The sequence below is a fragment of the Anguilla rostrata genome, chromosome 14 (assembly GCF_018555375.3).
Source record: "Anguilla rostrata isolate EN2019 chromosome 14, ASM1855537v3, whole genome shotgun sequence".
Taxonomy (NCBI): domain Eukaryota; kingdom Metazoa; phylum Chordata; class Actinopteri; order Anguilliformes; family Anguillidae; genus Anguilla; species Anguilla rostrata.
Genome location: NC_057946.1, coordinates 11,997,244 through 12,021,940, shown reverse-complemented (window position 1 = coordinate 12,021,940; position 24,697 = coordinate 11,997,244). Strand labels below are relative to the sequence as shown.

The window sequence follows — 24,697 nt, the reverse complement described above, 5'->3', positions numbered from 1 at the left end:
TCACTTTTTAAATCCAGTTCTCAAGACCATTATGACATTGGAGAGCTTTCTAACTGACATTATTTCCTACTCAATCCCCATGGCAGCTGCGCCACGTTTGCTTAGCAGAGCGATCACGTTGCAGTTAGTAATTAAACTGAGCCCACACACATTCATCTTTTCCCTAGATTTTTTCATGGTTATTCTGTTAATTTCATTGGCATTACAAGGATATCATAGAAATATTATAGGGCAGAAATGTTTTGCCGTTCCCTACTCCCTATAATTTTTGCTCATGTTGTTGCCCTGACCACAAAAGCTCAAAAACTTTAAGAATCAGGAGGTTGAAAGAAGAATCGAGCCTGCTCTTGCTTGGGGTGTGGCAGATAAAGCCACTTCCTCCTTTCTGTTCAGAAGTTACATATCACATGGGAATGAACATGACACATCTTAGAACATATCCTGTTTTTTTCTCTCTAAGACATAATTCTTTTTTACCCATCCCATGTTTGACTACTGGCCCCTGTCACATCAAATGTGTACATTCAGTAGCTTCTGTCTGTTTTCTCTCTGTCTTGGCCTCCTCAGCCTGATTCATCTTTGATGTGTAATTTTTAGGCAGAACATGTATTCCAATTCTTCCATGTTGAAGGTTTTGTGCCACTGAGTCAGCTTTTCTTAATGAAGACAAAGTAACCATCCAAATAATGGTGACATTAGTGAACCCATGCTCGAGTGTATGTGGACCAAATAGTGACTTTGGGCAGTTTTTTGAAGGATTAAACTCCTTTATTAGTACTGTGTACAAGTAATTAATGCAAGTTTTATTAGCAGAATCAACACAAGCAAATGTACATTTTAATGAATCCTTTTTGTGTGTTCACAACCAACATGTATTTTTAAAAATACATAAGCATAAACCAATGTTTAATGAATATGTTTATACTTACAGTACTTTAATATCCATCCATCCATTATCTATACCTGCTTATTCCTGGTCAGGGTCATGGGGGGTACTGGAGCCTATCCCAGTGTGCATTTGGTGAGAGGCAGGAATACATCCTGGACAGGCCGCCAATCTATCACAGGCCACACCCTTTAATATAAAATATCTAATTTAAAATAATAATGTTTTAAAACTATAAGCTTAAAACGTAACAGGAAAAAGACAGTAGAAGCCATTTATTTATTTATTTATTTGGTCCTGTTCCAATTTTCTCAGTCTGTCAGCACAATAACTGCATCTTGGTGTCAAAAGCAAGTTTTCAATCTTAAAAAGATTTCCTTTGTCTGGCAGTTCACTCTTTAAAAAAGCTTATAATTGAAAGTAATTAGCATGTTCAATAATAATTATTATTTGTCATGTCAAAAATACCAACTGTACAAACAAGCTGCTTGGCAGCTAAACATCTGTTTAAATGGCAATTGTTAATTCATAAACAACTAACAAACTGACACTCAGATATTATTTCAAATAAATTAACTTTCTTTGTCCTACTATCTCTTTTCCATACTCAGTTAAATGATAGCAGCATGGGAAAACAGTTACAGGTAAGGTTATTTAGGTAGCCTAAATATCTCAATTTCCATTCCGCAGATATTTAACAAATATTACAACAGAATAGCCCGCTAAATATATAAGTAGGGATGATAAAAAAGATACTACATGCAGATAGTTTGGAAGTCACTTTCTGTTTGAAGCATTTAAAAATCCTTTCTTGAGTAGCCAAACACTGGAGTGCTTGGAGTTTATTTTATTTTATTTTTGTTTGCACCTTCAGCTACCTCTCCAAAATTATACAGCAATCATGAGCAGAAATGAAGTGAAACAGACAAATATACAGAGCAGGCTTTTTAACATATTAATATTTTAGGTGATTAAAAATTCTATTGTAATGAACTACAAACAAGTCACTCAACAGGAAACACTTTTTATCTACCAGTGAAGAATACCAGTACTTGACAGGTATTCTGCTTTTGTGGGATATTCATAAATCATAAATATGAGAACTCAAAAATAAATCAGATAAGATAGAAAACAAGCATGTAACCATCCAGATCGACGGCGCAACTCACTTCCGTGCAGGCACATTTTAGCTGCCACCACCTACGCATGCGTCCCACAAAACGTCCCTCAAAGGTCATCCGTGACTGAGTGACCACAATTTGCCATGCATAGCCCACGACGCCAGTTCCTGCACGCCGTGGGAAAAAGACAGTGAATTCCAGTAGAATTTACACTTTGGAATACTTCTTTGTCAAACATTGTCATACCATTCACTGGCAAACTCCCCAACCTCTTCTCCCAGTAAAGGCCAGAATCACTTGCAGGATGGGGCCTGTGTGCTCAAAGGTTACTTTGCTGGTGGTTTGGTCCCAAGGCCTGGGTTGCTTGGCAGGGCAGGCATTAGACCAAGAAGATTCAGGTTCTTCAAACAGCTCAGCTGCTCAGGAATTGCGAGTTGCAGCAGGGCCAGCAAATTTCTCTTCATCGCTGTCCAAGTCCTGCCAGATCTCTGTCAGTCAGGGGTTCCAGAGTCTGTGTGGATCGGTGAGTAGACCCCCACAAAGCACAGGAGCTCCATGTCTCTGTCCTATCTGAGTTTTGTAAGATTTGATAACAGCAGCAGTGCCCCAAAACTGAATTACCAAAGTTTACCTCACTTAGAATAAGGTCCATGAAGATATTAGCTATTGAAAATATTAGTATGTGAATGTACAAATTGAGCCTGAGCTACACTTCTCATTAGCTTCACTTGTTAGCATCTTCCGTATGTTACTTGTTGAGTACTTGGCTGATCTCTCAGTCTATAAAATGTGCCCTATTGGCAAATATACAAACAAAATTAAGGTTCAGTTATAGTTTAATTAAAGATCTCACTTTCTGGGTTCTTCGATGTTATTATAGGTTCTGCTGTGTTTCTTTAATTGACAAAGTGATTTTGTTTTACTTTCTAAGCTGTGAGAGCAGTACCTTCTACGTACCACCAGAGGGTGGTACTTTCCTCACATCCTGGTCAACCACAATGAATTTGCTTGTCAGAGCCATGGGACTGAAACTAATGGTGAAGAGAAAAACACCATTGATGACAACAGAAAGGCATATGATCTGGGTGCTTTGTCACAACATGGCAATTGTGACTCAGAGAGCACAATAAATCCAACTGTAATACTTTCCTCTTCCATGGGAAAATCATCAAAACAACTTTTAAAATATATTATTTCATTAATAAATTAATTCCCCGGTGATCAGTTAGCAGTTAAACTAGCTGCTTTCAAAAGAGCTAAGAGGGTCGCAGTAAGGAATAGCTGGAAATATATATATTTTGATTATAGGGTAGCATTCTTAAATGCAGTGCCTTACTGATGTTACATATCCACTCGCTGGTCTGGAAGTGTTGTCCAGGCCTGACACTGTTAGTTATATTACTCAGATAGATGCACTTATATCTAGCCATTGTAATACACTGCTACCCCTCCATTTCTCTTGTATTAAAAAAGTAAAAACATCCAAACTCAGTTGCCTAGCACTTGACATTGCTAAATTTAGCAGAATTATTGCAGATTACCAATAATAATATGTTTACATGTACATCAAATATCTTTCAATTTAAATTCACCTTGAAGAGTGTACGTGATTAGAAAGTTAATTACATGAAACCTTAAATGGTATGTTATAATAATGAACGGAAATGCTTCTAAATGTTTAGCGGAAAACCGGATCTACAGCTCAAGGCCTATATCAACAATATGTGCATAATACCAGGAAGGGTTTGGTTGGTCACAAATCATTTTAGAACACGTACAGAAACTGAAATGTGAAGCAGGGCTTGGAATTCATATTACAGTACACTTTCCTGCTTAGATTATGAATAATATTTTTACTGTTTGGTTTGTTACTTTAGTTTAAACCTTACTGTAGGGTAGCCGACTTCCCACTTGGCAGTCTTATAAGGTTACTTCCCAGGTAGGTTTCTCTCGACGGGCCATTGGTTGACGTCATTCTCTGGGATGGGTGGATCACGTGGTCTGATTCCTGGCGCTTGTGAACCTCTGATTTTGGACAAGATACGGATTGTAAAGGAAAGCTAAGAAATTTGTTTGAGAAAATAGGCTACTGTACATTAAAAAGGTAGGCAAAAGGTTATTTTAAGAAGTTAAAAACATGGTCATGAACAGTTGAAATACACAAGAATACAGTAGGCTATGAATATAGTTTCACTGTGTTGCTCTGTGTCTATAGTGTTTTTCGCGAGTGTTTATAGTGCCCTTTGCTTGTCAAACATGTTAGTGCTTTGGTAGGTTATATAATAAATACAAAAATCCAGAATAATTTATGGCTAACATTATTTGTAATCTATATTAAGCTGACTTTTTAGGCGATCGCTTTATACTATTCGCCTACATAGTGGATTGATACTATTCGGAGTAAAAGATCAGTATTGTCTGCCGAGTTTGCAACTCAGGTCGGGTGCACACCACCACAGCCTACAACTTTGCATGTTTAAACTTGGTGCGTGCTTGTTGTCGCCCTTTCGTAATCCTGCCAACGTTATAATGACTAATAACTTTCCTAACAAGTTCTTTCAGAGTAATAAGTTATAGCTGTTCAGTTCTTCGGGTAAAACTAAACGAACTTTGAAACAATGGCTAATATGATCTCAATCGTATTTTATTGATTAACGGAAAAACAAATGTGTTGCCGGTACGAGGTTTGTTGTTCCCTTCGGCTATTTGCTGCTTTCCTGTTTCAAGCAGAATTATTGCTCTGTTTCTTTAATGATGGTAGTTTTATTACTTGTAACCAATTTTTTTCTATGTACAGTAATATAACATATCATTGATTCTGTGAAATGTTTTACAAATGTCAAAATATTTAAAATGTAAGAGCGGAAAGACGGCTATATACATAATTTGAAAATATATTTGTAGCTTTCCTTTGTAGTGCTCTTCTTAAGAGACTGTGGTGGATCTTGTGTGGAAGTCCTATTCTATGTCTGTTTCCATTAAATTCATTAATTCTTTTGTGTATGAGTAGACAAGCCTAGCTTTTGGAATATGGTTTTTCATGAAGAAAACATTTTTCTTTTTCTTTTTTTTTTTAAACATAGTAAGAGTATGATGCTGGCATGTAATTGGTGGATTTTGCAGCTGACAGTTATCTTAATTGGTGAATTTATTTTTTTGTTATTATTATTATTGTCTTGTGGGGTTATGAAGGGTTTATTTTTAATTTTGATAACAGTTTATTTCACAGCACTATAATAACCTTGTGTGCTCATGATTCATTTGTTCAGGCTTCAGCCTTCTGCCATTTTTTTTAGCTCATGGTGATAATTGAGTGCCACAACTACAGTACAATGTTCAGTTTTAATTTGATTCTGATGGAGCAAATTTGATCACTCTTGGACTAGAGTTAAATGAATACTAAAGATTTTACTGTGTACTGTTAAATCTTTTGTGTTCTCAGTCACTCATTCACTCAGTCACATCACTTCCTGCCCTTTCTACTCAATACCTCTATCTCTCACTCCCTTAGTCCCCTCCTTCCTCTCTCTGTCTCTCTCTTATGCTAGTTTACTCTCCTTCACTTGCTTCCACTCTTCCTCTCCTTCCCAATTTCTCTGCTCTTTTTTCCACTGAGCAGATCTGAGCACATCTCCATGTCTTCTGGAGGAGGGTCGGCCTCCCACAACGACCAGGTTCGAGGCGTGCTGCGCAATGACCAGGTCTACAACGAGAGAGATGACGACTCCCTCCCTCCTCTCCCCGAAGATCTCCCTGTGGGCCCAGAGTTCGACCCCAGCGGCAGCGAGGAGAGCTACAGCGGAGTAGACCTCAAACCAGTCCACCGCTTCATCCCCGACTCCTGGAAGAACTTCTTCCGGGGAAGCGGATCGAGAAAGAAGCCTTCGTCCACTTCAGCATCGGACACCAACAAAGGCAGCAGCGGTGGCGTTCGCAGTGGCGGCTCCACTCCGCTGTCCCTCCCTGCTTCTGCCGCACACCAAAATCAGAACGGGAGCCTGGGGGGCAGCCACACCTCTCGAAAGGAGCGAGAGGCCAGGCTTCTGGCCACACCACTGGACATGGTGCGTGAGCCCTCCCTGCACGCCAGCCTGGCTTACCGCGAGCGACTGGAGGCTTACCGCCGTCGTCGTCATGGCCACATGAAATCGTGGGCAGGTTGGCTGAGGGTGGTGGGCTGCGTGGAGCTGCTGTTGGGCGCGGCCGTCTTCGCCTGCGTCTGCGCGTACATCCACAAGGACAACGAGTGGTATAACATGTTTGGCTACTCGCAGTCCCAGTCCCAGTCGTACGGGGGCGGGTACACGGGGATGGGCATGCCTGGTGTGGGTGTGGGTGCAGGGGTGTACTATTCAGGACCCCAGACGATCTTCGTCCTAGTGGTAGCGGGAGTGGCTTGGGTGACCACTGTCGTGCTCCTGGTCCTGGGCATGACTATGTACTACCGCACCATCCTCCTGGCCTCCAATTGTTGGCCCATCACCGAGTTCCTCATCAACCTGGTCTTCGCGGGTTTCTACCTGATCGCGGGAATCGTGTACGTCAGGGACACCACCCGCGGCGGGCTGTGCTACTACCCCATGTTCAACAACGGCTTGAGCGGGTCATTCTGCCAGACCGAGCCGGGCCAGAACGCTGCCATCGCTTTCCTCTTCATCACCATGGTCGTGTACGTGATTGGTGCTGTTTTGTGCCTCAAGGTCTGGAGGCACGAAGTTGCCCAGCGGTACAGGGAGAGCCTACCACAGGAGGTAGGGAGAACCTGTGATCTGTACGTGACACCCCTGGGTCAAACACGTTTGTAATTTGAAACGCTGTTATCCGCTAGATGCTGGTGAAATTGGAAAACATTCCTGCAGGTCCCTTAGAAAGTTCAAATATGCATGTGCAAGCATGCAATTGCATGAAAGACTAAACTTTTTTTCAGAAAATGGGTGAAAGTGGATGTTTCTTGTAAACAAAATTCTGTAATGTGCAGGGTTGTCTTTTAATATTTCTTTTTTTAAGTATTTAAGTACTTTCATGTAATTCAAATCAATATTTGATCCAGATCAAGTGTACTGTAAACACACGTGAGCCACTTACAAGAGGCACCTGGAAGAACTCTGGAAATATATGCCATTGGGTTTCATTCAGTTTTCTGGGAAAAGTTCAATGGTAGTTGTAAAATGAGACAGTGGGAAGGAATTGAGTTGGGCAACCAGACACAAGAGTGAACAGTGAAAGTTTGGTGTGTGACATCAAAATAGTCTACTCATTCATATTTTATGGAATCCTTCATCTTCTATTGCCAAATTGCTGTGCCAGTTTCTCATGATCCACTGAATGCAAGATTGCATACTTTGCAAATCTGCAATGGTGAATGGGTACTAAGGTACTTGAGGTTGATGTGGTGCGTATTATTTACTTTGTTAAATGTCAACTGATATGCAACTTATGGGCATATGTAGTTTATCCCCAGTGTGGTTTTCTTGTAAATACTTACTCTACCAATGTGAGTAGAGTGGTGGTCTGTTTTTGAAGATTATTACAAAAGCTCTGAAAGTATGTGCTCACAGTTGGTATAGACTGTGATATAGACTGTGCTTGTCTTGTTAAAGTCTGCTTCACATTAAGCTGAAGACAGTAACCAACTAATGTATTTCTCTTTCTTTTTCCTACGTCTGTCTGTGATTCAATGAAGGCAACGGAGCTTTCTCTTCCAAAGGCATTGGTAATGCTTCTTATATTTGCTTATTTAGAATTTTTTTTCTAAATCGTGTAACACTTTGTCGTTGTAAATGTTTGAGGCAAATACTAAAAATAGTACTGCAAAATTTCACCTCTTGTCACAAGTAGTGTTGCTTGGTTTAAAAATGTACTGTTATGAAAACTGTATTTATTGTAATTCCATTGGTGAGAGGAGCTGATCATAATTAAGTTGAACTCACCTTCATGTTTGCCTTGCTGTACATCACTATTGAAACGTTATTCTTTTGTTCTGCTCCTGGTGGTGTCTGTTCTGTAGCCTGTGAATAATGCCGGGGGTTTTAGGGGTCCGGCACAGGCCGTGCCCATGGCGACGCAGCCGGAAGTACGACACATCCCACCTGCCAGACACATGCCCAAAACCTTGATTATGCCTGACTACATCACGTGAGTGGTTCATTCCGCGCAAGTGTCACTGTTATCAGGTGTGGGTGCGTGTCATCGGTCCACTTCTGCTGCTCACTGGGCGCAGAGACTGCACATTAAGTGTCTTTCTCAGACTTGTCTGTGCAAGCCTGACTTGTGAACTACAGTGTGATAATAAGCTGCAGTCAACATCATGTGCTAATATGCACTCTCTAATCCATTGCCAGAGTTCTGCCTATGAGTGCTTATTGAGATACGATTGGGCATTCCAAACTGATGGGGAGAAAAAAAGAATATACTGTAGGTTAGAGGCTGGCAACCAGAGAATGTATCTCCACTGAAATACAGCGCTCATCAATTTAAATATTGCACTCCTCCACCCCCTGCAGGAAGTACCCCAGCATTCGAACAGACGAAGAGCGGGACCAGTACAGGGCGGTCTTCAAAGACCAATACGCGGAATACAAGGAGCTGAACGCGGAGGTGCAGGCCGCCACCAAGAGGTTTGAGGAGATGGACGTGCTTATCCGCAGCCTGCCCCAGAACCCTGCTAATCAGATGGTGAGAGACCCTTTCTCCCTCTACCACTTCCTCTTCCTCCCCAGGGCTGTTCCAACAGTGTGAGGACAGTCTGTGATGTATCAATGCACTGGCTTCTAGCCGGAAGTAGTTTGTTTATTTATACATCCCATAATAAGGTCCATACACCTGTATGGACCTTATTATAGCTTTTATTTGATTTTGAACACTGAAAGATGCTGTTTACATTTTAAGTTTGTGTGTGCTTTCTGCCTTCTCTGTTAATGATGGCTGGGTATTTTGTTATTGACAGATTCCACACTGACATGCTCAAGTGGGAATGTACTACCAGCTTATGGACACACACAGTGTTGATGTAATCTGTCAGCAGTATTGGACGATAAATGATTTTCCTATTTTTCCATCCAGGAGCGCAGCCGGATCAACAAAATCCTTCAGGAATATCAGAGGAAAAAAAATGTAAGTGACCCCAGTGATCTGGGGCATAAACCCCTTTCTGTGGAAGGCCTGTGGATGAGAGACGATGCCATTGTGAGAGTGTTGGGTGCTTCTGGGCCTGGTAAAGCTGTGGGAATCTCCAGTTTGTCAGTAGCTGATGCAGAGTGGTTGGGTCTATGAGGCCAGTAGGCCTTGCTTTGTCATTGTTGTCTACTTTCTCTGGAAGAACAATGGGTCAGTCCAGGAGGGGCGAGCGGGGGAGTGGGGAGGGGACTCATTGAGTCGGCCCTGGGCCATTCAGCAGGCCTTCTGGAGCAGAATCCCTCTATTGTGCCTGTGGAAACGCTCAGGAACAAGGGAGAATTCCATTAGCCTGCATAAACCCCCCAGACATGATTTTCACACACAGACACACACACACACGCACGGACACACACACACATGCGCACGCACATGCATACATGCGCGCACACACACACTCACACACTCACACATGCACACACGCGCGCCCACACACGCATACATGCACGCTCACACACACATTACACACACACGCATGCCAGAGAGAGAGATACTGAGCAAATGAGAACTTTGTAGCATGCAAACAAGCCTCCCAGCCTCTGCTACATAGACATGAACTAAATAATATGCACAATGTCAACCTCTGACCATGCCTTGTACTTCATGGGAAAATGTTTAAATTCTCATTGGTAATCTGAGCTTTGTTTGTAAATGTTTAGAGATCATTGATTTGGGCCTATATACAGTAATGTGCATACAGTATCTCTTAAATTAATTCCATATCCTTGTTTACCCATGTGGCACTTCCACCTTTAGTTCCTCGTTGCCACATTTCCTTGGTAACCAGAGAACCGGTTTTTTCAGGTGTACAGCGTATACAGTAGTTGCCCTTGTGGAGGTTTTATCACGTGACTATGCAAGCTGGTTAATTCATTGCGGAAACTGAGTACCCTTATCACCGTACATTCCTCCTGCTCTCTGTATCATGCCGTATCATTGTTCCTGCTTCTGGAATGTTTTTCTGACTGCTGGTTAAATGCACGGAAACATAATGTTTCCATTGTTCACTTGTATCTTGGGCTGTGTTCAAAATAGCAGTACAGCAATACATCATACATTTACGACCCATCTATTGAAACACAGACGTAATTAAATTCCATGGAATGTGCACATCTAATGAGATTTCCACACACAAAATACAATGTGTATTTAGTGATTTTATATGAATGTAACATTCTGTAAAGCTACATCTTTCATCTGATCACGTCAGATTTCAAAAGTGAGCAACGGCAGTTGAAGGATTTTTTTTTTTAGGATTTTAACGAATTACTTTTTTATCTTATGTGTTTAAGCACAATTAAAACTGAATTCATGTTATTGCTTTAACAGGACCCAGCATTTCTGGAGAAGAAAGAGCGCTGTGATTATCTGAAAAACAAGCTGTCCCACATCAAACTGAACATTCAGGAATACAACAAAGGCACAAACTGGACAGACCAATTCAGCTGAACAGCAGCTGGACAGCGAGGGTCCACTGCCGGTGAAGACGTGGGTCAGACATTTTACTTTCCACCAAAAGAAGACATTTCACCGAGCTGATTCACATCCTCACAAAACGCATTGGGAGTGGCTGCATCTTCCTGTGAAACGAAAAGCACTACACAGCTAAAAGGCATACAAAAAACATATCTTCCCCTCCCCACTGATAACAAGTGAACAAAAATTGGACACTATTTCGATGACAGAAACTATCTGATTATTTTACCCGAATCCAAATTAATTACCTAGAAAGTATTATTTTTGCAATAATTACATTTTTTGAAAATGTAATAAATTTGGGTTTAACCTGGATTTTGCTATGCAGATAGGAATAATTTCTGATTTGTGTCAGCATACGATGTTAAAAAGGGATGCCCTTTTCACTAATTTGACATTTCTGTACTGTAACTTTCTCTGTGGTTTTTGAGTGACATTACTGGTGAGCAGTCTCTGCTGCCCTCTTCCTGTTGCAGTTTGTATATATTGAATTGTTTTGTGTAAAAATACATTATTTATTTTTTGGGGCAACTTTCGATTTTTTGTTTTACATGTCATTCATTTATATAGCTGGATATTAGCAGAACAATTCCAGTCAAGTCCCCAGCTCCTGTACAGCATTTGAACCACTATTCCACATTGACACTGAATGTCAGTTTTCTCTAGTTACGTCTAATCGTGATTTAAAAGGTCAAATAAAATTTAAAAACTTAAATTGTAGATTATCAATCTTAGCTCTGGTCTTGTGGTCTGATTTGTAATAAAATATGATGGATCTTTTTGGGGTTGTGAAAAAAGGGGCATGTTTTTATGTGCAGCTTGATATCTTAATATCAATAGATCTTTACCATATCAATTGCAGTAACAATTGTATCGGAGAATAAAGCATGCTCATGTTCATGTAGTATGTTTATGTAGTCCTGAGTTTAGAAAATGTTGTCCTCATTCTGAGAATGTTCTTTGACCAAGCAAAGAAGTTCAGTAAATTGACGACATTCGCCTGCAGCATTCAAACATCCAATTCTTTTTTCCCTTGGCAGTTTATTGCAGTCTGTACAAAAACTAGCATGGTGTGCATTGCAGCCCTCTTGTTTGCTTATTAGTGTTTGGAATGTGGGTTGTTGGAATAGGAGGGATCTAAGGCACTGTCCGAGCCGGCAGTCTTGTGACTCTTGTGTGTGAGCCGGATCCTATGAATCGATGGAAGCTGACAAATACAACTGTGCTTTCCAAACTGGGGGAAAGGCATATAAAATGAACGTCACATTGTGTGATAAGGTTGACATTCATGTTGAGTGTGCATGGATAGCCTAAGAACGTAGCTGCGAAACACTGAAAACTACTGCATCTGCCAGGCAAATAGCATCGGCACAACATAAAAAACTAATGAAGGCAGAGGCTTGCACACGGCCTTTAGCTCAGTGCCTTCTGAAATAGCTCAGCTCTGACTCCAGAATGTTCTCAGTGTAATTGTATTCAGCCTCTTGTCCTTACAGGTATCATGTGTCCACTGCCCACAGCGAATGGAATCTTAATCCAGTGCTCCGACCTGTTCCGAGATTCTGCGGTTCTTCTGCGTATATTACCTCTCAGCTCATACAGGCATTGTTTGCCTGCCTGTTAATGTGGCTACTCCAATGTGAAAACTAGAAATATCTTGCCTATATTTGGTATATTAATGCAGGATTCTGTGTTTTTAATGCAGGAAAAAAGTCCAAATCCATGCCAAAAAACCCCCCCACTGCATTAATGCAAAATGCAGATTTTGAAATGTCCTGCATTCCAAAAACACAGCATTGCATGGGCTAGCATGACCACAGAGTGGGAGTTCAACACTGTGGGGTAGTTCATGTGGAAACAGCCACCCTTCTCCAGAGAAGGCTTCACAATCAGGACAACGTGCAGCATGTCATGTCAGGCCTAGTATATCTGTGCCTCAGACACAGAAACACTTCCCAGACTAGATCTAACAAAGCTCCATCTTGGTTTCCTTAAAGGAAGTCAATTATGAAGGCTGGAATATGTACACAGGACATAAGCAATATTTGTACAAAGAGAAGTGGACCAGCTGGTAGCGCCTTACCTTTTCCCTTAGAAGGTGGAGCAGAGGAAAATGTAATTGTGTGTATGTGCCAATTTGTCTGCAAAGGGAATCAACCAAGACAAAGGTTATGCACCGAGCTGGGTTAAACAAACCAACTCTCTGCAGGACACGGAGAACTTTGGATTGGAGGGCTGTTATGACAACTTAAGGATGTATGACTGGAGTCTCTTTCTGTACGATATATAATGTCTGTTGAGCGAGTGTGCAAAATAACAGGTATAGTGACTCATGTCCAGAAGCAGTAAAATAACTGAATTGACAAATGCAAAACATAAGACATTTTTAAATGAAGACATTTATTAGTTTCTCAGTTCATCTCTTAACTGCTCATTCCCTACACAGCATTTATTTCTATATGGAATTTTCTATAAAAGAAAACTTGATCAGACACCAATTTACTCCAAATATATAAATAATAGTTCTACAGTTAGTACTGTACATTTTATATCACCAAAAATTGGTATAATTAAATTGATCTGAAAGATAAACTATTTGTAAACTCCAGCCTATTCAAGATATAACATCAGGAGGTAAAATGGTCTTGGCTGCAAAATAAAAAGAAAAAATCTGTACATTATTAAGAGTATACCGTTTTTTGTTTGCTTTTTTCTTTTTTTACATTTAGTACATGTGAAAGTAAGGCTTCTCGTAACTTGAGCAGTCTATACTGATGACCAAAAGTTGTCTGCCTGTCTGGTCTACAGTTCCAAACCCTACTGCAGCTGTGTGCCAGTAGCTTGGCCAACATCGCTGAGGAAATGCTAAACTCTCACGGGTAAATGAGACATTCCTGGAGGACAGCAGCGTCTGCAGCTTTTTCCTGCCCGAGCATGTACTGTCTAGCACAAGATAACACTGTCTCAGGGCCGCTCGATAGACCACCGCACGAAGTGCTTCAAGCGGAGCACAAGAAAACCTGGGGGCAATACTGTGCTCCAGGACGATGGGATGGAGAACACCCCCCCCCCCCCCTTTTTTATAAAGGATTTGAGTTGTTTCTGAGCATACGCAGAACATTTAGCATAATGCCAGTATATTTCTGTATACAAATAAAGCTTGCTTGTCACATATGTCCTCGCTGAAAATATACCCATTTATAACAGACAAAAATTGTAAGCCCTTTACAGTTTAAGGCCCTAAGTCAAATACAGTAGTTGCCCTTTTTTCCCCCACATAAATACATAATTTCACAGTATTTAAAATGGACATAAAAAGGCAACAGCCACAAGACTTTACTTTTTCTTTTTTTAATTCTGGAACAAACTATTCTAATTCTGTGCCCAATTCTCAACCTCCAGAACATGAGCACAGTTTGCTACACCCTCTTCAGCAATTTGGCACAACTAAAGGAGCAGGGGATGCTACAGTCAGGTTAAACCCCTTCACTTCTGCCCAGTTCTCTAAAACTAGTTCTCTAGGATCGCCAAGTCCTCGACGCGTGAGAATTTGCATAGGCGTTTGTCTCAGTTTGCGCATCTCGATGGTTTTGTGGTGTCGTTTACAGAAGATGGAATCGCACAGCTCACATCCAGAGAGGAGCCAACCAAAGTCTGATTAATAAATGCCCCCCCCCCCCGAGATTAATTACGCTCCCCTCCCCTTCAGATATACATCAAAATGGAAACATACATTTACCATTCACTGGTTACATTTTTACCTATGCATTTCAATTCAGTCTATATTATAGCTACATTTGAGTGTGTTAATTTTTGTAAAAGTACATTTACACTTTCTTAGAACCTAAATTAAATTCAATTAAATGGCAACAACTAAGTGTACTTCCCTTTCAAAGAAACCTTTTTTTAAGCTTTTTTTTTTTGTTGCCACTTTTCACTCTGCTGGGTAAATTCCGAACAAATTATGAATCTTCATTGAAATTTTAAGACAACCACCAAATGAATCCACCCCCCCCCCCCCCCCCAAAAAAAAAAAAAAAAACATTACTTATCTGACTTACATAACCTTTGTTGGATAACAATGTTAATAGGAATGGTTCAGTCTTGTGCACCATTCTTCTCTGCTTGCTGTAAGCCACGCTTGTAGACCTGGGTATCCAGATCTATGGCAAAACTATATTACAATCTGTAGTGTTAAGTGCGCCATCTAGTGGTCAATGTAGTCCACGTTGATGGCAGGGCTAAACGTGAACAGCGCAGAAACAGGAATGCAGCAGGGTTAATGGAAATGAACAGAGCGGGTTAAAAGGTCCAGTTCCCTTTTTTATTCCCAGACTCTGACTGTGACCCCTAAGCTTTTACTCCTGGAGGGCTCCCGAGTGCACTGTCATAAGTGCCCATCAACTGACAATGAGGATGACGATAAAAATAAAAATAAAACAAATGAAACACATTCTGTACATCATAGACGGGGTACCGAACCTCCGGTTAAAACGTTCACAATGTTTCGAACATGCGCACACACAGGTGTCCCGTCTTTGGAAGTGCCAGGCAAAGGCGCGTGTGCTTGTGGTAATAATGGACACGATGGAAGCTTGGGGAATTTTTAGCAGCACGCTGCCTGTCGCTAACCGCTAAGTCTGTACAGGTTTGTGTGCAGTGCTGTACCACTGGGGAGAAAGAGGATGGGGTCCCACTGGCATTCCTTGCTTTTGTTTCCGTGTGTCATGGTAACCTCTCTGCGTGCATGCCTGTGGCTCACGGTGACTAAGTTAGTGCTCTCCATTGGTGATGGTGACCATGTCTTCTTTTCCAGCCTGGGGGAGCACTAGAAAAGGGGGGGGGGAGGAGGAGAAAGCAATTAAAAATGAGAAGGTGATGAAAGAGACGTTAAAGGAGGCCATGCTTGGCACTCAGATTACACAACTCCATGAGACGGGCTCATATTAATGGGTTAACAGCAGGTGCAGTCTCTAAGGGGTTAACAGCAGGTGCAGTCTCTAAGGGGTTAACAGCAGGTGCAGTCTCTAAGGGGTTAACAGCAGTCTCAGGTGCGGTCTCTAATGGGTTAACAGCAGGTGCAGTCTCTAAGGGGTTAACAGCAGTCTCAGGCGCGGTCTCTAAGGGGTTAACAGCAGTCTCAGGCGCGGTCTCTAAGGGGTTAACAGCAGTCTCAGGCGCGGTCTCTAAGGGGTTAACAGCAGTCTCAGGCGCGGTCTCTAAGGGGTTAACAGCAGTCTCAGGCGCGGTCTCTAAGGGGTTAACAGCAGTCTCAGGAGCAGTCTCTAAGGGGTTAACAGCAGTCTCAGGTGCGGTCTCTAAGGGGTTAACAGCAGTCTCAGGTGCGGTCTCTAAGGGGTTAACAGCAGTCTCAGGTGCGGTCTCTAAGGGGTTAACAGCAGTCTCAGGTGCGGTCTCTAAGGGGTTAACAGCAGTCTCAGGTGCGGTCTCTAAAGGGTTAACAGCAGTCTCAGGTGCGGTCTCTAAGGGGTTAACAGCAGTCTCAGGCGCGGTCTCTAAGGGGTTAACAGCAGTCTCAGGTGCGTCTCTAAGGGGTTAACAGCAGTCTCAGGGCGGTCTCTAGGGGTACAGCAGCTCAGGGTCGGGTAACAGATCTCAGGCGCAGGTCTCTAAGGCGGTAACAGCAGTCTCAGGCCGCGGTTCTCTAAGGGTTAACAGTCAGTCTACAGGTCGCGTCCTAAGGGGTGTAACAGCATCTCAGGGCAAGGTACAGCAATCACTCTTAAGGGGTTAACAGCAGTCTCAGGTGCGTCTTAAGGTTAACAGCAGTCAGGGCGTCTCTAGGTTACAGCATCTCAGGTGCGGTCTCTAAGGGGTTAACAGCAGTCTCAGGTGTGGTCTCTAAGGGGTTAACAGCAGTCTCAGGTGCGGTCTCTAAGGGGTTAACAGCAGTCTTAGGTGCGGTCTCTAAGGGGTTAACAGCAGTCTCAGGAGCAGTTTCAGATATTTCCAGCCTATTTTGAGTAACAGGAATATTGTGTGTACCTCTGTCGCCATGGTCAAACTGACCAATCCATGGAGCACGTCTAGCGTACTGCCTGCGGTGTTTCTCGTCTACATGCGTCAGGTACCATGTCCCTGGAAACAGGTCATCCACACTGCCCTGAGGGATGTAGCTCGCTGCAGGGGGTGACAGAACAATCACTTTAAACTGAAGGAGAGAAAACGGGTCACCTTGCAGGCCGGACAGTGAGCAAGTTAGACCCCTTTTCATTAAACAATTCAGAACTAACATGGTCACATCCCTCTGCAGGCTCTCCCCAAGGCTGCCACGGCTGTATCTAAATCTTATCCCTACAGAACAATGTGAATTCTTGTAAAGGCAAGATGAATTACAAAAAACAAGTCATAAATAATTCCAATTTCTCTTTGGACATTAAAAATATAAATAGTCTTTCTGCAGTAAGTATCCTTTATGGTTTCTGTCCTTTTTATCATTCTGATGACAGAGTGAAATGCACACACAACCCTGGTCAATGGTACCATACAGGAAGTAATACATGTACCAATACAGTACATGTACATGTACCTCAGTTTAATGACCATTTTATCTTACTGTACCACTAGGCCTACATTTCATGTGATTGCTGCTGCACTGTTTACAAGAACCTTTTTCAATGTGGTTGGAAGGGGATCTTTAGTGATCTTTGTTTACATGCTAAAGAACTCCTGCTTGTTGATCATCACCATGCTGGTATGGTAGCTGTTCTGTATCTAATCTCTTATTCTTGCTATCGTGACAAACACAATAGTACTGACAGGATTGACGTGCAAGTTGTTCTAGAGAAGGCTGCCAGTCATTTAAATAAATACCATTACAACAGACTGTAGCGCAATGCCCCTGACAACCTCTGGCGTTCACACAGTGGTCTTCAGAGGGTTATCTGCAGTCAGGGTAACACTGAGACACGGTCACAAGGGCTGGTGGACTGCTGTCTGTAAATAAATGCTACTGGAGTTTGTCAAGAGGACCTATGTTTGGGGGAAAAGGAAACACCGGCAGTGGGTCTGACTGGGCTGTGATTGGATGCAGAGGATACCCGGCCATGGCTCTGACTGGCTTAGATTGGTGCGTAGGATACCAAGGCCGTGGCTCTAAATTGGCTGTGATTGGTGCAGAGGGAGAGCGTGACATACCCAGGTGGTGGGTCTCTTCCCTCAGCTTCATGTTCTCAGCAAACACTTCTGGAGAAACCTTTCTCCTGGACTCCAACCGGGCCAGCAGGTCAGAGAGACTGGCCACCAGGATATCCAGCGCCGAGCCTTCAAAAGGGAAGAAAGGAGGAGGTCAGGAAACGCCTGGACAGTGTGAGAACGCGCACATGCCCGTGTGCGAGAATGCAAGAGCACATACGTGTGCAAGCACACACGAGCAACAGAGAGAGACTGCGTGTGAGCTGGGCTGTGTGTTGTCGCAGGGGGGGAGGGGAGGCCCACCTGGGGTGGCATCCTGCGTGACTCTGATGGAGTAGAGCGTGGCAGCAAACCCTGAGCCGTAGGAGAACACACCGATCCTCTGCCCTGCCAGCTCCTGGGGCGTATGCCTGTACAGAGAGTCCTACGTCAGACACGCTGCCTCTGTACCACAAAGGGCTAACCACCCATGACAATCACTCCAATATCTGTATATCTTCTGCTCAGAAGCATCGACACAGCTGACACGCACATGCATTAAGCATTAGCTGCAGTATTTTTAGCATTAGTCTGGTCATCATTACGATGTTGAGAACCCAACTTGACCCCCCTGGGGGTATTGACTGTTTTGTTCTTAGGTTACACTAACGCATTAATGCAGTGGCCCTCTCTGCAGCCAGCCTGACAGTATTCCATTGCCTAGGCTGCAACTTGATCCTTCCACTTGTGGTTTGGCCTTTATACTTAATGAAAAATTGAAATGAGCGTTCCTCCTTCTCCTTTAGCTAAACTACCCTATGGTTTCCTTATTTATTAGAAGCTGAAGTAGTCAAACAAGATACTGACAAAGATTCGACTTACACCGCAATGACAGAGGCCAGGCAGCCGTAGACTGATGGTGTGTACATGTTTCCGTTCTCGTTGGACAGCAGAAGGGAGGCCTTGGTCTTCTGCGCAAACAGCTCTGTGCTAGCCTTCATGAAGGCCTTCTCCACATCCCGGTCAAAATAAGTCTCCTCAGGCTTCACTTCCCTTCGGGGCCCAAAAGACAGCAGAGGGAATTAGCACCTCATCACTACAGCAACCCGTGTCATTTGATACTGGCAACATTAAATATGAACAAATTCAACATAGCACGGAGCTATTAAATCAGAATGTAAATTGTCATAAATAATTAAGCTATTAAAAATCCTGCCAGTGAAACCCAAAGGCCTCACCTGAAGGCCTCCAGGCCACTGAAACGCCCACTCTCTGTATTGGGGTTGGGGTCACTGAGGAAATCATTGAGCAACAGTCGGGCCAGTGACTTCTGGACTAGCTTGCAATAGGGAGAGTGGAACACCATGAAACCAAAGTCTTCCAGACTGAAGCGCTTTTCAATTCCCTCTGAAAAGGACAAGACAGGCTATTAAACCAAATGCTATTCAAAACTTGTTTTGAGGAACTGTGAATAGAAGAAAACAATTTAAACAAGTTAAACAGTGTTAGCTGAATGCTAAAGGGCATCTAGCATCTTCCATCAAAAAATAAACTCTAATAATTCGGTAATAAATAATTTGGTCAGTTACTTCTACAGGCTTACACTTAGTGTATCCAGCCGCTTGCATTGAGTGTTTGCTAGCTTGTGAATAAGTCTTCAATTGTTCCAAATATTGTCTCTAAAAATGGTTTCCTTATTACAACCTCCACTTCAGTAATGTGGGAAAGAACTGCATGAAGGAAAAGAAATATATATATACACATAATAAAAAAGAGAAATAATACCTCCACACCCACCTTTCTGCCACTGTGCATGGATTTTGTTGCGGTACACAGAGTAGCACCGGTCGAGCGCACTGAGATAGCACTGGATTGACAGCTTGCCATCTACGACAGGGTACTCTGACACCATGTCAGGCTTGTAGAAGTCGTAGGCATGCTGCATGTGTGTCCCACGTAGACCTGTAGAGTCAAAGATAAGCCAGTCAAAACTGGATTGCAGCACAAGATGTGCCCCTTGCAGGAAAACAGACTGTTCCCTGTGTGTAATGTTGGAATGCTAACAAATCACGCGGAGGACAATACAACAGACTGGCACTTCTGAGCCAACTTAGAACCTACAGCACCTGACAAACAAGTGAGAACCTGAAAACAAGAGACGTCTCGAGGCTGTTGGCCTTTGGTGACACAAACACAGCAGTAATGAAGTACCACACCTTGAGGCCGACCCTCTGCACGCAAGGACTCACCTCTCTCAAAAGACAAAGGCGCGTTGGGCCCAACCAACATGGCCACGGCTCCTGCACCCCCAGTGGGCCGTGCACTTCCTGTAGCGTACACCGCAATGTCCCCCGCCACCACCAGAGCATAGCGACCTGCATTCAAATAAAGGGTGTCTCAGGAAACTGCAGATGCATTGGGAATCAACTCAATCTGGACCGTCAAATGAGGCAAGTCTATAAACCACAAAGACCTCAAATCATGCAGGAATTGCAAGGATGCATCAGTGGTAAACTACTCCCTTGTACAGTTTTTCCATTAACATTACTGTTATTGAAACATTACTGTTATATGGTTAAAATGATTTTTAATGTAATTAAATTAGTTAATGTACACTGACTGAGAGACCATGCATTCTCTTAGACTCACAGCCCACCTGCTTTAAATTTTTTTTTTTTTTTTTTTTTAAACCCAAATCATGGCAACCACATCAACACATTCCAAACTGCTGAAGCAGAGCCCTACCGTCCCAGGAGCTGGACTCCACCCAGTTGACGGCATTGAAGAGCGCAGCGGTGCCCCCATAGCAGGCGTTGGTTGTGTCGATGCCCTCCACGTCTGTGTTCCCGGACTCCTCGAACAGCTGCATCAGCACAGTCTTCACCGACTTGGACTTGTCTATGATGGTCTCAGTGCCCACCTCCAGCCGGCCCACCGAGTCGTAGGAGAGCGAGTTCCTCTCCATCAGCCTCTGCACCACGGTCAGGCACAGCGAGTTGATGTCCTCGCGGTCCGAGCAGAAGCCCATGCGGGCCTGGCCCAGGCCGATGGTGTACTTCCCCGCTGCCACCCCATCAAACTGCTCCAGCTCCGTCTGGTCCACGTACTGTGCAGGGAGGTACACCTCCAGGGCAATGATCCCCACGTCTTTGGGCCAAGTGGCCTCACCGCTGGCAGGAACTGATCCAGGCATCTTGACAGAGCTGGGGGTGGAGGGGACAGTTAGCAAGAGGGCACATAATGATGACAATATGATTAAGCGCACCCCAAGTGCATCGGTGCAAGTCAATACAGGTAGTAATGCAGAACACCCTTTTGGTGCCTTCCATACCGTTTTGTGGAAGGAACAGGCCTGTTAGACTATAAAACTAGTTATGAACGTACTCCCGACTGAACGAAATACCTACTACATTTTGTGGAAATTATAAAGGTACAGGGTTATCAAACGTCTGTAAAAATCTAAAATAACGTTCATTACACACAAAAACATGTCTGGGCCTGACATATCTGAAATACACTACAGAAAAACGAACTATACACCAGTCATTTTTTTAACAAGCTACAAATATATAAAGTATCGTCAACCGCACTTAAAAGGCAAGGCCACTGGAACTCGATAACCTCTGCTACGAAGAAACCTTAGATCCCTTTACGGCCAATAGTGCACTGTAACCAGAATTTTCAAAACACAGACGACAGATTACACCACAGCAATACGCTTGATTAACTAGAGTAAAGGCCATGCATTCGGGGATCAGTGCTCTTTGACCTACTTGGATAGAATAACGTGTTTATTTAAAGTTTGAGTTCGGTCTGTGCCCGTTTGATCCAATGACAAAATAATAAATCTAAGCTTTGTTAGAGGCAAACCACGGCATATGCAAATCAAAAAAACTAACGAATTAAAAAAAACACTGTTGAAAAATTATATATCAGCCACATTTAAATAATATAGACGGTTTGTTTTGTTCGCTAACAGTAAGGTACGGTTATCAGTGCGAATAAAACGACCTTACTTCTGCTCGCCCCTACAACATTTACGATTTCCATTCAGCATGTGGATAGCAAACATACCATTTAATTCATGTCTTAGCTGTACCAAATTGTGGCGATTGTATTTATTAAAGTTCGAGTATAAAACAATTGATCTATTTTGAACTCTTATAAGCCTAGCGTTGGGCAGTTTGTCAACTCAAACACATGTTTTAGAGCGCGACCTTCGGCATACTAACGGTCTGCGTTAGCTAACCAAATAGCTAATTGGTTTAGCTCCAGCTTCAACTGTGTTTATTGGAGATGTGCGATTTAACAGAAGGATGCATTCGCCGGCTAGTTATCACGGTTTTCATACGAGCTGAATAAATTCATTTTCGAACATCTAATTGTAACGAGGCATCACAACTACACAGCAAGCAATTTGGAAAATATAACACTGACAGCTAGCAAGTGTCTCAAAAGAACAGTCTATTTTGAGCTGACATCGACCCGTTCAACAAGATTAGCCAACTCTGCTACCTCACAAATCTTATAAGCACAATGACCAACGTAGCTAGCTAGTTTTCGAGCATGCCGAGCCAAAACTGAAAGGCTGATGCAAATAACGTTAGCAACCCAACCAAAGATGTTTCTACGTACCTTACGATCATATAGTTGGGAGCTAGCTAGACATGAGTTGGTGTTCGATTCCAAAACAGAAACTAGTCCTTAACGTCGGAAGATGACCTTATGATCTTTAGTTAACTGTTTGCTAACAACTGCACGGACAGAACAGACAAGACGGACCGACTTCCGTTTCAAAACAAAAGTATTTAACAAATGTTCAGTGAAATAGCGAAGTCACACCTGGTGCAAGCAATTTCCTTCTTTATTTTATAAAGCTTGTTAAAAAATGTTAGCAAATGGCTAGCTGCTCATGCTGGTAAAGTCAGAGTTTTCAGAGAAGCTAGCAAACGTTAGTTCCGTTGGGTTTTGAAACCAGCAGTTTCCTCGTGAATCGTTCACTGCCTGAACAGCTTAACCTTGACTACACTTAGCGAATTACTTCCTTTGCGAACCCATTTGCAGCGGTGGCGTCATTTTAACTTGGCTGCATCGCCACTACTTAATTCGTTGCTAGTTAGCGCAATGTTAGAAGAAATGTAGAAGCTTTTGAAACGCCAGCGACTAGCGAGCTATCATAATGAGGTTACCAATTTTCTTAACGTTATTTGCCAACCAGACCATGCTGGCGTTTATATTCCCAACAACAGCATCAAAAAAATGTTAACGTCAGTGTCCACATTGTCAACTTAGTTAGCTAGTTCTTGGTACGTTATCCATCCAGCCGGACAGCTAGTTGTTGGTACGTTATCTATCGCTTTCCATCTTTCTTATGAATTTCAAACGAATATCTGGTCTTATTTAGCCATTGAGATAATCGATATTCTTGCAGACAAGTAAGCGACGACGAAGGTGAATAGGTTGTTAGTTAGCACGAAGTTAGCTATATTGTATTTGTCAAATTGATAATGTTATACGACTAATTAGCTAAATTGTAATGTTAACTAGTCATCACCATAACAGTCACATTGTACCCACTCACTGAAAAGCGAGCGAGTACAGGTCAAACAAAACACAGATTTCAGAGCGAATGCACGAATTCATTGTGCTTACCGTACACACGAAGTGTGATGCTATTTCAGGAAAATAAGATACCAACTATTTGTTAATAGTTCCTTTACCGTTTGTGCTCAGTTAGCTTGCTATTTATACGTCGAGACTACTGCATTTGTGGACTAACGTTACACCCCGAAATGACGGATTCACAACCAATCATAGCGGACGACCACAGTTCTGAAGTTCACGTGTGTCCCACCCTTTTCAGTCACTAACCAATAATACGCAAAATAGGCGTTACCAGGTTAAACGACGCTCTGAGCGGCCGAATGGTGTGAGTGAATGACGGTATATGGTGAGAGTACCGAGGCCAATGAGAGAAGACGTGCGATTCCTGGCGAGGTAGTCAGAGCGGTTCTCGCTCGAATCCGCGAAGAAGCTGGGTCTGGTTTCCTTGACAACGAGAGGCTGGATATTCAAATGCGTAGTATCGGAGGATCTTCGCATCTTCCCATAGTAAACTTTTTTTCGGTGAAAAACTTAGGTAACCATGTTTCATTAAGTAGTAAAAGTTATTCATATATATGTGATTGCAACCACAATTTCTATCTTTTTTTGGTCACTACTTCGGTTGTACAGCTGTCTGTTCAACATCTGATCCTGGGTAGCTAGCCAGTAGAAAAATTAAAGCAACAACATTGATGTTTAAGCCGGTTGGCTAATATGTAGGATTGCTAGCACGGGAATATTGCGAAATTGGTATACATCTAGCGAGACTTTTCAGCGAATAAGCTCCTATGAGAGAAGCCCATTGTTGAGCAGTTTTGTCCTGCAACAGTGCGTACTTATTTAAAGTGTATATTCAGTAAAGGCAACGCCCAAATGCATCAGCGATTTGATATGGGCAATACTTATCCTTTTTTACACACCTGAATAAAAAGCCATAGTGTTCTATCAGAAAACAGTAAACTGTATGTCATAAAAACGTTTTTATCTACATAGAACACAACCTGTATACTTGGCACTTCAAGGTGTAAGATCACAAATATGTGATTAGAATGTTCTTAACTGAACTACTGGTAATTGAAAGTAGTGGATTTCTAGAATACTGACTCCAAAAACCACTCTTCAAAGGATTAACTTTCCCTTAAAGGTGTGAGATCACACATATGTGATTAGAATACTCTTAACTGCGCATTCTAATGCAGATGCAACAGTCACTACTGGTAACTGAAAGCAATTGATTTCTACAACACTGACTTAGAATTTTGAGAAAATAAACATTCCAAAAAACCTACTCTTCAAAGGGTTA

At 42.6% G+C, this 24,697-nt stretch overlaps 2 protein-coding genes and 1 long non-coding RNA gene across 8 annotated transcripts; 1 reads left to right on the top strand and 2 right to left on the bottom strand.

The window, feature by feature from the left end:
- Window positions 1-795: 795 nt before the first annotated feature.
- On the bottom strand, window positions 796-4,004 carry LOC135239432 (uncharacterized). Its single transcript, XR_010325370.1, has 3 exons — window positions 3,897-4,004; window positions 2,338-3,038; window positions 796-2,174 (listed from the first exon to the last, which is right to left on the bottom strand). It is a non-coding gene; the product is annotated as an uncharacterized LOC135239432 (long non-coding RNA).
- On the top strand, window positions 3,744-11,390 carry LOC135239431 (MARVEL domain-containing protein 2-like). 4 transcript variants are annotated; one of them, XM_064308082.1, is made up of 7 exons: window positions 3,744-3,946; window positions 5,627-6,758; window positions 7,691-7,720; window positions 8,015-8,142; window positions 8,511-8,682; window positions 9,070-9,120; window positions 10,510-11,390. In XM_064308082.1, the coding sequence occupies exons 2-7, from the start codon at window positions 5,643-5,645 to the stop codon at window positions 10,627-10,629; spliced, it is 1,617 nt and encodes a 538-aa protein (XP_064164152.1). In that variant the 5' UTR covers window positions 3,744-3,946; window positions 5,627-5,642; the 3' UTR covers window positions 10,630-11,390. The 4 variants fall into 4 exon arrangements, with proteins under 4 accessions (XP_064164152.1, XP_064164148.1, XP_064164151.1 ...); XM_064308078.1 differs by having other exon boundaries at window positions 3,745-3,946; window positions 5,519-6,758; XM_064308081.1 differs by lacking the exon at window positions 3,744-3,946 and adding an exon at window positions 3,972-4,111.
- Window positions 11,391-13,039: 1,649 nt separating this feature from the next.
- On the bottom strand, window positions 13,040-23,601 carry hmgcs1 (3-hydroxy-3-methylglutaryl-CoA synthase 1 (soluble)). 3 transcript variants are annotated; one of them, XM_064307672.1, is made up of 10 exons: window positions 23,443-23,601; window positions 20,536-20,993; window positions 20,040-20,165; window positions 19,576-19,752; window positions 19,029-19,197; window positions 18,673-18,843; window positions 18,115-18,221; window positions 17,815-17,940; window positions 16,663-16,797; window positions 13,040-15,484 (listed from the first exon to the last, which is right to left on the bottom strand). In XM_064307672.1, the coding sequence occupies exons 2-10, from the start codon at window positions 20,981-20,983 to the stop codon at window positions 15,429-15,431; spliced, it is 1,515 nt and encodes a 504-aa protein (XP_064163742.1). In that variant the 5' UTR covers window positions 20,984-20,993; window positions 23,443-23,601; the 3' UTR covers window positions 13,040-15,428. The 3 variants fall into 3 exon arrangements, with proteins under 3 accessions (XP_064163742.1, XP_064163740.1, XP_064163741.1); XM_064307670.1 differs by lacking the exon at window positions 23,443-23,601 and adding an exon at window positions 22,426-23,123; XM_064307671.1 differs by lacking the exon at window positions 23,443-23,601 and adding an exon at window positions 22,426-23,103 and having other exon boundaries at window positions 19,588-19,752.
- Window positions 23,602-24,697: the final 1,096 nt, after the last annotated feature.

Excerpts from the sequence above, each read along its gene's own strand:
- LOC135239431 (XM_064308082.1), top strand. The coding sequence starts at position 5,643 with ATGTCTTCTGGAGGAGGGTCGGCCTCCCACAACGACCAGGTTCGAGGC. Across the intron at positions 6,759-7,690 it reads GGGAGAGCCTACCACAGGAG|GCAACGGAGCTTTCTCTTCC; the intron begins GTAGGGAGAACC and ends GATTCAATGAAG. Across the intron at positions 8,683-9,069 it reads AGAACCCTGCTAATCAGATG|GAGCGCAGCCGGATCAACAA; the intron begins GTGAGAGACCCT and ends TTTTCCATCCAG.
- hmgcs1 (XM_064307670.1), bottom strand. Across the intron at positions 18,844-19,028 it reads AGTGGCCTGGAGGCCTTCAG|GGAAGTGAAGCCTGAGGAGA; the intron begins GTGAGGCCTTTG and ends TGGGCCCCGAAG. Across the intron at positions 18,222-18,672 it reads CTGGCCTCTGTCATTGCGGT|GCATACGCCCCAGGAGCTGG; the intron begins GTAAGTCGAATC and ends CTCTCTGTACAG.